Source organism: Abrus precatorius, unplaced genomic scaffold, assembly GCF_003935025.1.
Source record: "Abrus precatorius isolate BTA unplaced genomic scaffold, Abrus_2018 Scaffold2, whole genome shotgun sequence".
Taxonomy (NCBI): domain Eukaryota; kingdom Viridiplantae; phylum Streptophyta; class Magnoliopsida; order Fabales; family Fabaceae; genus Abrus; species Abrus precatorius.
This window is the reverse complement of record NW_020874362.1, coordinates 26329149-26343845: the sequence shown is the minus strand read 5'-3', so window position 1 is coordinate 26343845 and position 14697 is coordinate 26329149. Positions and strand designations below refer to the sequence as shown.

General features: G+C 32.9%; 2 protein-coding genes across 5 annotated transcripts; both read left to right on the top strand.

The window, feature by feature from the left end:
- Nucleotides 1–1382: 1382 nt before the first annotated feature.
- Nucleotides 1383–4252, top strand: LOC113858410 (protein STRICTOSIDINE SYNTHASE-LIKE 3-like). The gene is made up of 4 exons (XM_027491066.1): nt 1383–1789; nt 2025–2306; nt 3064–3231; nt 3710–4252. The coding sequence occupies exons 1-4, from the start codon at nt 1461–1463 to the stop codon at nt 4110–4112; spliced, it is 1182 nt and encodes a 393-aa protein (XP_027346867.1). The 5' UTR covers nt 1383–1460; the 3' UTR covers nt 4113–4252.
- Nucleotides 4253–5700: 1448 nt separating this feature from the next.
- Nucleotides 5701–14341, top strand: LOC113857374 (replication factor C subunit 1). 4 transcript variants are annotated; one of them, XM_027489177.1, is made up of 22 exons: nt 5701–5769; nt 5887–6000; nt 6476–6949; nt 7029–7096; nt 7287–7362; nt 7441–7502; nt 7595–7740; nt 7929–8059; nt 8166–8354; nt 8438–8559; nt 8641–8848; nt 9532–9585; nt 9773–9942; nt 11048–11138; nt 11678–11859; nt 11966–12005; nt 12378–12502; nt 12922–12994; nt 13100–13192; nt 13275–13518; nt 13604–13657; nt 13763–14341. In XM_027489177.1, exons 1-22 carry the CDS (start codon nt 5767–5769, stop codon nt 13900–13902), a joined length of 2859 nt encoding a protein of 952 aa, XP_027344978.1. In that variant the 5' UTR covers nt 5701–5766; the 3' UTR covers nt 13903–14341. The 4 variants fall into 4 exon arrangements, with proteins under 4 accessions (XP_027344978.1, XP_027344977.1, XP_027344979.1 ...); XM_027489176.1 differs by having other exon boundaries at nt 8635–8848; nt 13763–14191; XM_027489178.1 differs by having other exon boundaries at nt 7595–7745; nt 7931–8059; nt 13763–14191.
- The last annotated feature ends 356 nt before the right edge of the window (nt 14342–14697 follow it).

Below are 14697 nucleotides of genomic sequence, written 5' to 3'. Positions count from 1 at the left end.
ATCATTTAAATAAAAAAAAGAATTATAATAGATAATTTCTTATTCACCGATTATTCATATTAAAACAAGTCAGATTGAATGTAATCAAATTTAAGTTAAAACTTATTTTTCTGCGGTAACTTTTATATACATTGATAATATTTTACATTTTAATATCCTATTTTTTTATTTATATATTGTTCTATCAAATTGCATTATTTATTTGGCCTTGTATTTTTTTGATTGTTTTTCTTCAATCCCTTCAAATTCATGGACTTAATTTCATCTCTACACATATTTTTCAAGGCATCTTAATAGTGAGAAAACTCTATTCCAATAGATAGTGAATACTGTGCAAGTCATGTATTCTTAAAATTCAAAGTCCAAATTCCACTCACTTTGAAATATTATTTTCATAAACAAAATTAATAATATATTATTTATTATTAATTAAAATTATTAAAAAATAAAAAATACATAAAAAAATTAATTTAACAGTGATAAAAATTGAATCTCACATAATTTTTAATTAATACTACCTTTAATATTTTTTATAAGAAACAAAATGGAGCATTTTATTAGTTTTTATTATAATAAATAAATTATAAATTTAAGATATATTAATTGTTATTTTTTTTAATATTTTTTATTAGTATCATTGAATATATAAATTACTAATTATATTATTTAATATCATGAGTATTTTTAAAACAAAATTTATATTTATAAAAAACATAACTAACTTAATTATTTTTCTTAATTTTGATAATTTAGTTTTTTATTTTTTTATAAATAGGATGAAGAAAATATTAATGCACAGAAAAGCGCTTAACTGTACTGTACATCTACCGGCACTAACAAGAAAATGCCTCACCTACCCACTCTTCCCCATTCTATGTAGAATTTACAAACTAACCAAACAAAACGGCTGCCCCCACGTTTTTACTTATTATAATCGCCCCACCTGCTGATTTTCTGGTAACTCTCATGCATTTCAAAGTCTTTTTAAAGTATTCAATGTTGATTCATGAATTTAAATTTAAAATCATAAATTAAGTATAAGTTAATCTATGTTCTTGATGGTCATGATTAATTTAACATGCATGAGTTCTAACACACATCTTATTTAAATAATAATTTATGCTATAAATTTAATAATTAAGATAAACATTTATCTGAACAAATCAATTTTAAATTTATAAAAATATTTTTTATAATTTTTTTCAAACAGACTTAACAAGAGTTGTATTAACTGTAAAGCAAGATAAAAATAAAAATTTATCTATTATTAATTTAAAATTAGTTATACTTGAAAAATACTTAAATTCTAATAAAAATATTTGATTTTCTTACTTCTGAGGAAGTAAGTCTGCACACACCACACACGTGATGATATTTTTTCAACGTACATATTTTGGTATTAACATTCACATTTGACACACACACTGTTCCCTTCAAACTTCCGTTTTTCTCCGGTAGCCATGGCTGTGGGTAGAGGCCTCGCTGTCGTGCTGCTCTTACTGGCGGTGTACTGTGGGCTGGACCCATTCAAACACAGCCCAATAGCGAACTTCCCTGACTTCGACGCCAAAAAGATTGACATGCCGACATGGTCCGAGGTTCCTACCCAGCAAGACAAACACAACTTGTTGCAAAAATCTGAGATAAAGTTTTTGAATGAGGTGCAGGGTCCAGAGAGCATTGCCTTTGACCCTCTTGGTCGTGGCCCTTATACCGGTCTCGCCGATGGCAGAATCGTTTTCTGGAATGGTCACTCTTGGGTTGACTTTGCTTATACCTCCCCCAACAGGTCACTTTTCTCTTCCTTAATGCTACACACATCACGTTGTATCAATACAATGTGCAAAAATTAAATTAAGGGTACTTTGTAGTTTATCAAAATAAGTTATTTTTATCTTGTTTTAGTAGTTTTATGGTTAAATTTATGATATAAGTTGTTGTTTTGAAAAATATATGGAATAAATGGATAATTAGATTGTGTATTTAAATGTGACTCTGTTAACAATATAGTTGATTAAATGCAGGTCAGAACTGTGTAATCCTATAGCATCTGCGACACCTTTCAGTTTTGTGAAAACTGAGCATATATGTGGAAGGCCTTTGGGACTTAGATTTCACAAGAAAACAGGTGATTTGTACATTGCAGATGCATATTTTGGGCTCTTGAAGGTGGGCCCTGAGGGTGGTTTAGCAACCTCTCTTGTAACTGAGGCTGAAGGGGTGCCTTTGAGGTTTACTAATGATGTTGATGTTGATGAGGAAGGGAATGTTTATTTCACGGAGAGCAGTTGTATTTATCCGAGGAGGTAGGGTTTTGTGTTCATTTATTAGAATTTTTACTTTTAGAAATTGTTACTATTTTGGGTATAAGTATTTCAAAATAGTTGAAGAACTTGATTTATTGATTACTGTGTACAATTGTTGAACTCTTATGTTGTCACATGCATTGTGGCAGTGGAGGGAATTTATTACTATTTGTTAATAGAATGGTGTTACACACATATTGGTAAACAGCTGAAGTAAATCCAATGTCTGACAATGAATTATTTTGTTATCTTTCTTACTAAAACATAGACAATTAAGAAATGGCATGATGGTGTTTAGAATGTATGTAAGGGGTATTATTGAGTGAATATAATTTAATTCGCATATTACATTCCTTGATCTTTCGGACAATGCTACAAAGCTTAAGACTGGATAACCAAGTAGTAATAATAATTGAGATTTGATTACATTTTCTTACTGATTGATAAGTACGACCAAAAAACAAAACAGAGAAACACATTAGGAAATTTATGGGAAGTGTATGTAGGGGATCATCATAAACTTAATATGAAATCCAACATGCATCTGTGAAATCTCTGAGTGACCTTTTTGCTTAAACAAGTTTGCATGGGATTCTTTAATTATGAGGGAGTTAAGCCCATTGAGCATATGATTAGTTGCGCAGGTGTTAGATCTCTGATAAGTCATTGCTTTTTTTCGGAGCTTTGAGTTCTATATGCTGATATTGTATTGTTTTATCTGTCTTGTTTTGTTGGGTCTGACGTAATTTTTGAACAGGAATTTCATTCAGCTGGTATTTTCTGGGGACGACAGTGGCAAGGTTTTGAAATACAACCCTACCACTAAGGAAACCACTGTTCTTGCAAGGAACATTCAATTCCCAAATGGCATTTCCTTAAGCAAGGATGGTTCCTTCTTTGTCTTCTGTGAAGGGGTTGTTGGCAGGTGAATCTAATAATCACATAGATCTTTGTGGAGAAATTCTGGGTTGCTCTTACAGTAAGAGAAATTTCTTGTTTTGTATTACTGAATGTGTTTCCCACTTGAATATATCTTAATGACACATGGCAAAAGATTTCTCTTGCTCAGGGGAACCTAAGAACTTCTCCCCTATGTGCGTTGTATCTTCAATTTTACCCTTATATGAGCATGCTTTATGCTTGATTTTGCATATGGAAGGTTACCATTTCCTTTTTTTACTTACTCAAAAACTTATTGTAATAGAGATCTTTCCAAATTGGAAATGATGCAAATTCAGTTTTTTGGTTGTTGTTGGCTGATAGCTATTAAACAAAGCTAGTGAGTGAATCTTTCTTCTTTAGCTAATAGTCTTTAATTTGAACTTAATATTAGTAACTGCTATGTTGGAACTCATGTTGATTAATGCAAGAGTTACCTTCTCATATCATTACTTGTTGTGCAGGTTACGTAAATACTGGCTGAAAGGAGATAAAGCTGGGACTTCAGAGATCTTAGCCATTCTACCTGGATATCCAGACAATGTGAGAGTGAATGAAGATGGTGATTTTTGGGTGGCTATTCATTGTAGAAGGTATATGTATGCGTATCTTAATGGTCTCTACCCAAAGATAAGGAAAGCCATACTCAAGCTTCCTATACCAACAAAGATTCAATATCTGCTTCAAATAGGAGGTCACCCACATGCTGTAGTAGTTAAGTATAGCCCTGAAGGTAAACTTGTGCAGATATTGGAGGACAGTGAGGGGAAAGTTGTTAAAGCAGTGAGTGAAGTGGAGGAGAAGGATGGGAAACTCTGGATGGGAAGTGTTCTCATGCCTTTTGTTGCAGTATACAACTTGACATAAAGCAGATTACAATCTCCCCCCACTAAGCTCTTTTCTATCTTGAATTCTCTCAGTTGAAGAAGTTGAGTTTTGCTTTAACTTTATCAATAATGAACCTTATATTTCCAATTGAAATCCTGAGATGAATTTGGCTTTGCTTCCACACTGCTGTTAATGGTTTAGTTACTAGTGTGTCCATCCATCAGCATTTTTTGCGAGTTGAAATTAGACAAATGAAAAGCAAAATATATAATATGATACATTAAAAAAAAAATTGGTTTGATCACTGATAGTGTTGACTATACAATTGATTATAAAACGCACTGCATATAGGTATTTATTATATGCTTTTGGGCAAAATTTAGTACTGTTATATAATCTGGTCTTGAAAAGACTGAACTCGCTAACAAGTTAAAATATGAGAAAGAAAATAGATAAACTAGAATAGAATCATATAATCAAAACTAAACGATTTAAATAAGGGCATTGTGAGAATGATTAGGGATTGATTTGAAATTTTTTAAAGTGTAGGGATAAAATTGAAAAATAGTATTTTGAGACAACTAAATATAGATCAAAGATACGACATAATTTATCCTTCATGTATAATATTTTTTATTTTGATTTTATAATTTTTTTTAAAAAATTAACCCCTTTGCATAAAAGAGAAGACTAAAGAAAAGACTTCTATGGTTTTTTTAATAAAAATGAAAATCAATCGATTAGTATTTAAAAATTAGCTTACAACGAGCTTTTCTTTTTAATTTTTGACACTTGATAATAAATAAATCAAAAGACACTATATTCTTATAATAATTTTTATAGTTATCTCAAATAACGATAATTTTATTTAAATTAAATTAACAAATTATATTTTTACTGCATCCTGGGCAACTTTAATGATATATATTTTTTATGATATTATATATATATATATATATATATATATATATATATATATATAACATATACGTGAAAAATTCATTTCTGATAGAAACAAAAAGTAATGACTCGTATTTCTTTATTCCACCCTTCTAAAAGATAAGTTTCTTATTTTCTTTAATCTTGTTTTTAAATAAAACCATTTTGAGAAATCAACTACTATTTGGGATTTAACTTCGATAAAAAATTTCCAAAATTTCACTCCATCGACTAGGAATGATGATTTTATTTTTCACTGCAAATTTATCATAACACTAATCTTAACATCTTTAATTTTGCACCGAAATTATAATTTTATCACATGTTTGAATAGATACTATTTCTTTAGAAAAATTGGTTTACTTTTGAAAGTTCTAACAAAGATGAGAAATTATTATTCTAAGATAAAAACACGCTGATTGTTTATTTTGAAAATAAAATCAAGTTACTTCTATAGTTTTATGGTAAGGAAAAAAATAATTTTTTTAACATTTAACGTTATAGTCTTATTTTTGTAATTATTTTATATTCTTATTTGTATATATTGTTAGTATACGTGTTAGAAGGGATGTATTACAAAAGTTGTTTAATTATAATAAGATATATGATTGATGCATATATACTGTTCCTTTCCGAACAGGCAATTTTTTATTTAATATTTAATAATAATAATAATAATAATAGAGCTTTACAGTCTCTGTTGCAGAGTCATTCAGGTGGAACGAAGTTTGTGCTCTCCCGCCTCTTCGCACAGATGGTAAGTTAGGGTTCTTCGTTCTGCTCTCTCTTATTTACGCTTTTAAACAACAATTTCTTTGGCGTTTGGGTATCTTCCTTCACAGTTTGATTTTTCTGTTTTCTGTTTGAGCTACAGAGTGATATAAGGAAGTGGTTCATGAAATCACATGACAAAGGCAACAATGCCAGTGACTCCAAATCTTCCAATCAGTCCAAACTTTCTTCGGATAAACCTCAGACGGAGAAAACCGTGAGTGTTGTTGTTATTTATTTATTTATTTATTATTATTAGTAGTATTTCACGTTCATTTTTTTTTTTTAATTTTTTAAAAAATTATTGTTCCTGTGAAGTTAGAGGGTAGGTTTAGTTTATGTATTCTTTCAATGATTTAACGGAAAAGGGGATGAATGAAAAGCATATAGAATTTGAAGAATGCAAGAATTTTGGCTCTAGCATTCTGTTTTCGGTGATATGTATTTGAGCAAATCAAGTCATTGCATGGTAAGTTGGTGTGGCGTTTAATTTTCCTCTTGATATTGTCAATTTTTAATAATTTGGCTGAGTCATAAATGGATTGGTTCTGGTTGAATGGTTCCCTTGATAGGTTTCATCAAGTGCTTTGGGGTTCAAGGCATTAATTTTCTCTCCTAGGGCTGAGGGATAGTAGGGTATTTGAATATATGAAAACTTGTTGAATAGTAAGGGGAAAAATGTCTTCTTGCAGGTTCCTGGAGTTCAAGAAAGTTCAGGGAGGAGGATAACTAGCAAATATTTTAATACAAATAAGCAAAAGCCAAAAGATGATAAAGAAACAAAGGAGCTCCCCGCTAAAAGAAAGAATATGAAGGACAACGAGGGTACAACAGAGCCCCTTATTTCAAAGAAAACTCATGATGCTGATGAAGATGATGGAGATGACTCTGTCTTGCCCACCAATAAAAAGAAGTTAGCTGATGTCACACCAACGAAAAAATTGAAGAGTGGATCAGGTAGGGGGATTCCCCGGAAATCTGCAGATTTGGAAGAAAGTGATGAGGATAATGACAAAGATGCTGTGTCTGCTGTTAAATCTGGTGGAAGGGGTCGAGGTGGAAGAGGAGCATCAGCTCAATCAACTGGTGGAAGAGGTAGAGGGGGTGGCAGGGGTGGATTCATGAATTTTGGAGAAAGAAAAGATCCTCCACACAAAGGAGAAAAGGTTCTAGGTTATCGAGCATCTGGATCTACTGATTGATTTTTTTTGTTGTCAATACATTGAAACTTCTTTTGTGTGACAGGAAGTCCCTGAAGGCGCTCCTGACTGCTTAAGTGGCTTGACTTTTGTGATCAGTGGAACACTGGACAGGTATTTATTTTAATTCTATTATAAATTTCACATATTTTTCTTGACTTGCTTGACTCAGAGCTCAGTTTAAAGTTTATTTTTCCTCATCTTGTTCTCCTTCCCTTTCTATTTTGAATGTGCAGGCCATAATTATTGCATGTCATGATTTACTATCTTAGGTCTTTATACTTTTTCTGTTGCTCAATTGCAGTTTGGAAAGAGAAGAAGCAGAAGATTTGATTAAACGCCATGGTGGCCGTGTCACTGGATCAGTCAGCAAGAAAACGGTTGGATAAGGGTTTTTTTTTATTCAATTGTAATTGAATTTACATAAGCAGCATGCGATTAACATCCTTGGTTTGCAGAATTACCTGTTGTGTGATGAAGATATTGGGGGACGTAAGTCTGCAAAAGCCAAAGAGATAGGGTTAGCATTTTTATATTTGTACTTTTTATAAAGTATAAAACAGTGACCACATTTTACCAGCACTCATTGTGTACTTCTCTCTTTTCATATAGAACTTCCTTTCTCACAGAGGATGGGTTATTTGATATGATTCGTGCATCAAAATCTGCAAAAGCTCCTTCACAAGACAAGAAACCTGTGAATAAGGCTGTTGCATTAGCATCCCAGTCAAAAGTTTCTCCAAAATCAGAAGCTAAGGGTAAGCCATTATAAGCTGTATTCTTGATGCTTCTATTTTCTAGTTGTTAGTGTGATCCATATAGCCCACCTTACTTAGTGAGATAAGGGTTTTGTTGTTGTGAACTGTTTATATTGCTTGGGTTGTTACAATGAAAGGGTATCTGGTTATTTATGTTCTGAGTTGCATTCCTTAATCAACAAATGCAGTCCCTCTATCTTCAAACTCGCCTGCTAAACAAGCCAAGCCAAAGACTGCAAATGCTATTCAGTCTTCTGTGATGTGGACAGAGAAGCATCGACCTACTAATCCGAAGGATATCATAGGGAATCAGTCACTTGTATAATTACTAGTCTTCATTACCATTTCTTGTTGGTTAAATTTTGTTCTTATATATAAACCTAAATTTGGATGATATTCATATTCTTAAATGTAATGGCATACAGGTTTCACAGCTTCGTAATTGGTTGAAAACTTGGCATGAGCAATTTTTGGACAGTGGTAACAAAAAACAGGGAAAAAAGCCAAATGACTCTGGTTCCAAAAAAGCTGTCTTGTTAAGTGGAACTCCTGGTATAGGAAAAACAACTTCAGCTAAGTTGGTCTGTCAGGAGCTTGGTTTCCAAGCCATAGAGGTGGCAACATTTCTTGTGAAATTTATGTGGAAATGATATTTTTACCATCTCGTTTCTCACCTGTGTCCATATTTGTATTGAAGGTAAATGCTAGTGATAGCCGTGGAAAAGCTGATAGCAAAATTGCGAAAGGTGTTGGTGGGAGCAATGCTAATTCTATCAAGGAACTTGTAACCAATGAGGCCATTGGTGCTAATATGGATCGGTTGGTCTTTCATTATCATGATATGTAATTTGTTAGTCTATAATATGCATCTTGTTAAATCTATGTAATTTTAAGTTTCAGGTCAAAGCATTCCAAATCTGTGCTCATTATGGATGAGGTTGATGGGATGTCAGCTGGTGATAGGGGTGGTGTTGCTGATCTTATTGCTAGCATCAAGATATCAAAAATTCCTATTATCTGTATTTGCAATGACCGTTACAGCCAAAAATTGAAAAGTCTTGTGAACTACTGCTTACTTCTAAGTTTTCGGAAGCCTACAAAGCAACAGGTCTTTCTGTGTTTCTAGTAACATAATTGTTGTTTCTCTTCAACTTTAAGTTAAAATATTTATTTAGGTTAGATCCTTTTGTTAATCTATTTTTATCCAAATTATGTGTTTGTTCCTTTTTTGTTTATTTAGCTTGTTAAAACAATAGGGATACCCTTTGCCAAATGAGTCTTGTAATACTTAATGCTTATAGGAGATTGAAATATCCTCTTCTTCAATGCTAATACCTGATATATATATATAATATTTTATATATTATATTATTTTGACATATGTGCTTTCTGTAAATTGGATTTGCTGAGTTCTTGAATGTCATAAGCTGAAATTGAAAGAATTAGACTGAGAGAGTGAGGAGAGAACAAAGTCTCTCGAATACTGAGTTGTATTAGAGAATAATACATATTTTGTCTCTAAAAGATGGGATGTACAATCTGAATAACTTCATTAGATCCTCATGAAAGTGATTTTTAGTGCTGCTCCGTGATGCAAACAGTTCATCGTATATGAGGATCCAATTGGCTTATTATTTGTATTGAGTCTGCATAGTGCATCCCGAAAATGCTAGTCTATCTTACAAGTCATAGCATATATCTATAGTTTCTGAAGTATACTAATTTCTTTACATGTTAAAGCATGTGTGCTGCGGTGTGGGAGTTTTGAACTTGATATTTTATTTGTGCCAGATGGCAAAGAAGTTGATGGATGTTGCAAAGACTGAAGGGCTTCAAGTTAATGAGGTGATTACTTGATAAGTTGCATAGTTCTATCTTATTTCATGTAGATCTATAACTGTAATTAATTGTGTGGACTTTGAGGCTGAGGGTACAATATTATTTTGAATTGTTTATATCCATTGCTTACAAAATTATAAATTCTTTATTCATATTTTCTATTTTCTTGAATCATTCACTATGATTGTTTAAGATTGCTCTTGAGGAACTAGCAGAAAGAGTTAATGGAGATATGCGCATGGCTCTAAACCAGTTACACTATATGAGCCTCTCCATGTCAGTTATCGCCTATGATGATATTAGGCAGCGTTTTCTTACCAATGCGAAAGATGAAGACGTTTCACCATTCACTGCTGTTGATAAGTATGCTATTTATATTATCTCTTGTCTATGCTTCAAACCTTGCTCAAGTGTAATTCGAAATTTTTAGTTGCTTGTTTGGCTTACACTGTTGTGTTTTTTGTGTTATATATCTAGATTTCAAATATTTTTTTGTTGCTTACTTGACATTTAATTTTTCTTCCCCTTTCAAACGGCTGAATTTATTGGTCCTGAACGCTGAGTGGTCTGTTTAGTGTTATCAGAGTGATGTGATAATTAGAACTAAAAATTAATGATGTGGTTACACGTCATATGAATTGAACATTGCATAACTTCATTGCTGGCATTGCAATCCCAGTGAGCTAATAAAATGGACTTGAATAATACTTCATTCCTCCCGAATTAGTCTCGATATCTAATATCAACAAACCATAGCTAGATTTCTCTGATAAATTTCATACATGACTATTCAAATGAAATACTGGACTCTATTGAAGGCAGTATGAACTTTCAATTAGTGATTTGATGGGATAAGAAAAAGTATGACGAGGATACATGGCATTGCAATTCCAATGAGCTTATAAAACAAGGTAAAATATTTTATTTCTCCAGAATTAGGCTTGCTATCTAATATCAGCAAATCATAGCTAGAATTTTCAGATAAATTCAGTACATGGCCATGCAAAGGAAATGCAGGACTCAATTGGAGGCAGTATATGCTTTCAATTAGTAACTTGATGGGGTAAGAAGAAAGTATATTGAGGATAAAAATTGGATTTTATTCTATGGAAAACATTATTAAATATGGTTCTCATTGCTATCATTTTTGTTCTAGTCGTTATGGACAATGCCACATTGGAATGATTATATTTTCAAAGCCTATTTTTTGAGGGTCACAATTTTCATTTCAACCGTTGGTAGCTTCTTTTTATTGAGTTATTTTTCACTAGTTTGCTTTGTGATATAAATGTGGATGTGATGACATTTATAATGATTATAAACTGTAGACCTGTGAATTCATTGGCATTTTATCAGTGATTCAGTGGGCTCTGCATGACAATGATTTCATCCTTTGAAATATAAAGCATTTACAGTTCAGAAGGTTGTGACTGAATTCAATCTCATGATAACCTCTCTTATCTTGTAGGCTTTTTGGTTTTAATGCTGGGAAGTTGAAAATGGACGAGAGGATAAATCTTAGCATGAGTGATCCTGATCTTGTTCCTCTTATTATCCAGGTTCTTTAATTAATTTTTGTTTTTTCAACTTTGTTTGGAATTGTTATCTTTTGTGATGTAATTGGTAGTTAATGGTTAGGATACCGCATCTGGCATTAACCTCATTCAACTTAGATCCACCAACATTAGCTTCACTTTTTTTTTTTTAAGATAACCATTTATTTGCATTTACCATGTAACTGGTGAACAAAAATCATAGAATGGCTGATTTAATTTAAATTTGGGTTATAATTGAAATGGTTTTGAATATTAATACTATTCAATATACCAATTGTATTCTAGAATTGGCCATACTGAAAATACATCTGAAACCTTCCCAATGATAAATCAGTCGTTGCACAATCTTCTTATTCTTGAACTAGCTTCAAAGGGAAGTTTTCATAAGTTATATTTGTGCTAATGTAATCATATCTTGCTGTTGGTAATGGGAGACATTTTCATTTTCGTGGAATTGTCTGGAAGTTGAAAATAACCTGTGTTCTTTTCACTTTAGGCAGTAATTTATTTTTAGCTGGATCTTTTGGCATTATATATGGCAGGAAAATTATATTAATTATAAACCAAGCTTGGCTGGTAAGGATGACGGTGGTATAAAACGCATGAACCTTATTGCCCGTGCCGCTGAGTCTATTGCTGATGGGGATATAGTGAACGTACAGATTCGCAGATATCGACAGTGGCAACTCTCTCAAACTAGTTCTGTTGCTTCATGTATAATTCCGTATGTAGCCTTGTCACTGCTCTGGAAAATAACTATATTTCCTTTGTAGATTTTACCCATCTACTTGTTCATCCTTTCTCTTTTATTATCTGTCTATATTTTTCAGTGCTTCATTGTTGCATGGGCAGAGAGAAACACTTGAACAGGTAAAAATAGTTTCTCTTGTGCAAGCTATTGTTATATGTCCCTTCCAACCAACCTCCTCCCCGTGATCTCTATTAATTCTTAAGTTTTCATGTATTGGTTCAGGCCCAGTGAATTAGTATGAGTAGGTCAAACTTCTGACTTATAGTTTGATTGCGTTCCCCAATCTAGATGCATAGTTAGAGATATTATAACCATTCGTGAATATCTTCACCTGATAGCTTAAGCGTTTGGGTAGAGTCATGAATGGTTTTATATCTCAAACAGTAATTCACGGTGGTGAACTATTGCAGATCATCTGTTTCAACTTGTATTTCTTGTTGAAGTAATCTGATTTGCTTTTAGCCCTATCACAACTGGCATTGTATCTGCAGGGAGAACGAAACTTTAACAGATTTGGTGGGTGGCTAGGGAAGAACTCAACAATGGGCAAAAACAAGAGGCTTTTGGACGATCTGCATGTTCACATTCTTGCTTCTCGTGAATCTAGTTCAGGAAGGTAAACATGAATTCAATATTTTTCCTTTACCTTCAGTTTGTCACCTTTTCTCATGGATCTAGTTCAGTGAGATTAATTTCATCTGGTGGCTTGAATGCTGTCAAACTTGCAGGTTATTTCGTAAGTTCTTCTCAATGAGTTTGCTAATATTTTGGATAGAAACCAAGTGCTGCTTAAACCATGTGAATGCATTTGTCAATTTGTTCTTGATTTTTATTTGTGTTGAATAAAATAGTCAATCTTAACTTAGGCGCTTCTATTTTAAGTTCAACAAATCTGTGAATCTGGGATATAATTTGTTTTGGTCTTTATGTGCTATCTATTAGGTTTTGGACCCTGTAGACTTATTGAAAGCCTAGAACTCCATTACAAGGATGTCTTGTGGACTCATTGTAATCATGTTTCACTAAATGGTGCAGGGATACCATTCGCCTGGAATACCTTACTCTTCTTCTGAAACAATTGATAGAACCACTGCGAGTCTTGCCAAAGGTTGGAAGTACTTGGGTTACTTTTTAGCTTTAAGCATGTTGATTGTTTTAAGCAAAAATACTGAATTTTAACTGAATCACACATGGCCCTTCTGTAAACGACCAGGCTGAAGCTGTTCAGAAAGTTGTGGACTTCATGAATACATACTCTATCAATCAGGAAGATTTTGATACTATAGTAGAGTTATCAAAATTCAAGGTTCCTTAACTTTATTTGTTGTTGCATTTATTATAAAAAGCTCTCAACTTCTGGTTGATTTTTTTTGTGTTATATGCATCAGGGTCATCCTAATCCACTAGATGGCATACAACCTGCGATTAAGTCTGCCTTGACAAAAGCATACAAAGAGCAAAGCAAATCTGGGAAAGTTCGAGCTGCAGATCTAGTCACTCTTCCTGGAGTAAAGAAGGTCCCTAAGAAGCGGATTGCAGCTATTCTTGAACCAGCTGAAGGAGTGGAACAAGGTGAAGGCGAGGCCTTGTACGAGAGTGAAGAAGAAAACACCTCTGATACAGAAGAGTTGGGTAAGTTATACATGCATTTTTTACTCTTTTATTCTTGTTATTCTTTTTTATATTGATTGCTTTTACATTTTCTTTATGATGAAAGACACCACCACTGGCGAGAAGCTGCAGTCAGAACTTCAAAGTTTGAATTCAAAGGGTAGGTCATCATATGCCATTAGCATGTTGATTGATTGGACTTTTAGGTGATTTATCCTTTAAATAGATGAGCGTCGTGATTTCTGTTCTACTATTGTGCATGTAGCCATGCAAGTACAGTTGGAATTGAAGGGAACGGGAAATTCAAGTTCCAAGAAGACATCCGGTGGTAGAGGTAAAGGTGCTTCTGCATCTGGGCAGAAGGCTACTCAAACTTCAAAGGCTACTTCTAAAAGAAAAAGGTGAAGAAATATTTAAAAATGTGCCTTTTTCGGGAGTCCGCTACTCGGAAGAAATGTATAGAACCGTGCTTCATGGAATTGATGTTTAGGGCGTAATGAATTTTAGAATTGACTTCTAGTAAATTTTCCAAGGAGGATTCCATGAAACATGGATTACGTGGTGGCCCTGATTTTTTGAATGTAGATGATGTCTTTGTTGGTGCTTTGCATGATACATTATGAAGAATTCTTGGATTGAGTTAATGTTTTATTCCCTGATATTCTGCAAGGACATGAATAGCGATATCATGTTGCCTGGATGAGCGATGTTTCATTCCGAAAAAGATAATATTGGATGAATTAATAGCAAATTACTGTAAGATTTCATGATTTCTGCCTCTTACAAATACTTGATGAGAGAATTGAGGGAATTATCATATATTCATGATTTGATCTGTTATATTAATCTTAAAAGGGCATTGTGTTACACATAAGAGGATAATTAATATTTTTGTTCAAATTTACCATCTCACAATTTTAAAAATGTGTCTTCTATTTCATCTATCCATTATCTCTCTTGATATTTATTGTCCAACCTTCCATATTAGTTCAATTCATAGTGAACATTAAATTAACAAATGAACGAAGATGAAGAGAAATTCTTAAGTTATGAACGAAACACTATTGTCTCACCCGAAGGTAGTTGGTAGTAATTTGGAACGTCAGGAGTCGAACAAATGTCACTTTGATGAAGACTTTACCTAATAAAATAAGTACACAATAACCCCTTTTTAAAAGCTTGGCAGAAATAGATAATTTA

Excerpts from the sequence above, each read along its gene's own strand:
- LOC113858410 (XM_027491066.1), top strand. The coding sequence starts at position 1,461 with ATGGCTGTGGGTAGAGGCCTCGCTGTCGTGCTGCTCTTACTGGCGGTG. Across the intron at positions 2,307-3,063 it reads AGTTGTATTTATCCGAGGAG|GAATTTCATTCAGCTGGTAT; the intron begins GTAGGGTTTTGT and ends ATTTTTGAACAG. Across the intron at positions 3,232-3,709 it reads TGTGAAGGGGTTGTTGGCAG|GTTACGTAAATACTGGCTGA; the intron begins GTGAATCTAATA and ends CTTGTTGTGCAG.
- LOC113857374 (XM_027489176.1), top strand. Across the intron at positions 8,060-8,165 it reads TCATAGGGAATCAGTCACTT|GTTTCACAGCTTCGTAATTG; the intron begins GTATAATTACTA and ends AATGGCATACAG. Across the intron at positions 8,849-9,531 it reads GGAAGCCTACAAAGCAACAG|ATGGCAAAGAAGTTGATGGA; the intron begins GTCTTTCTGTGT and ends TATTTGTGCCAG.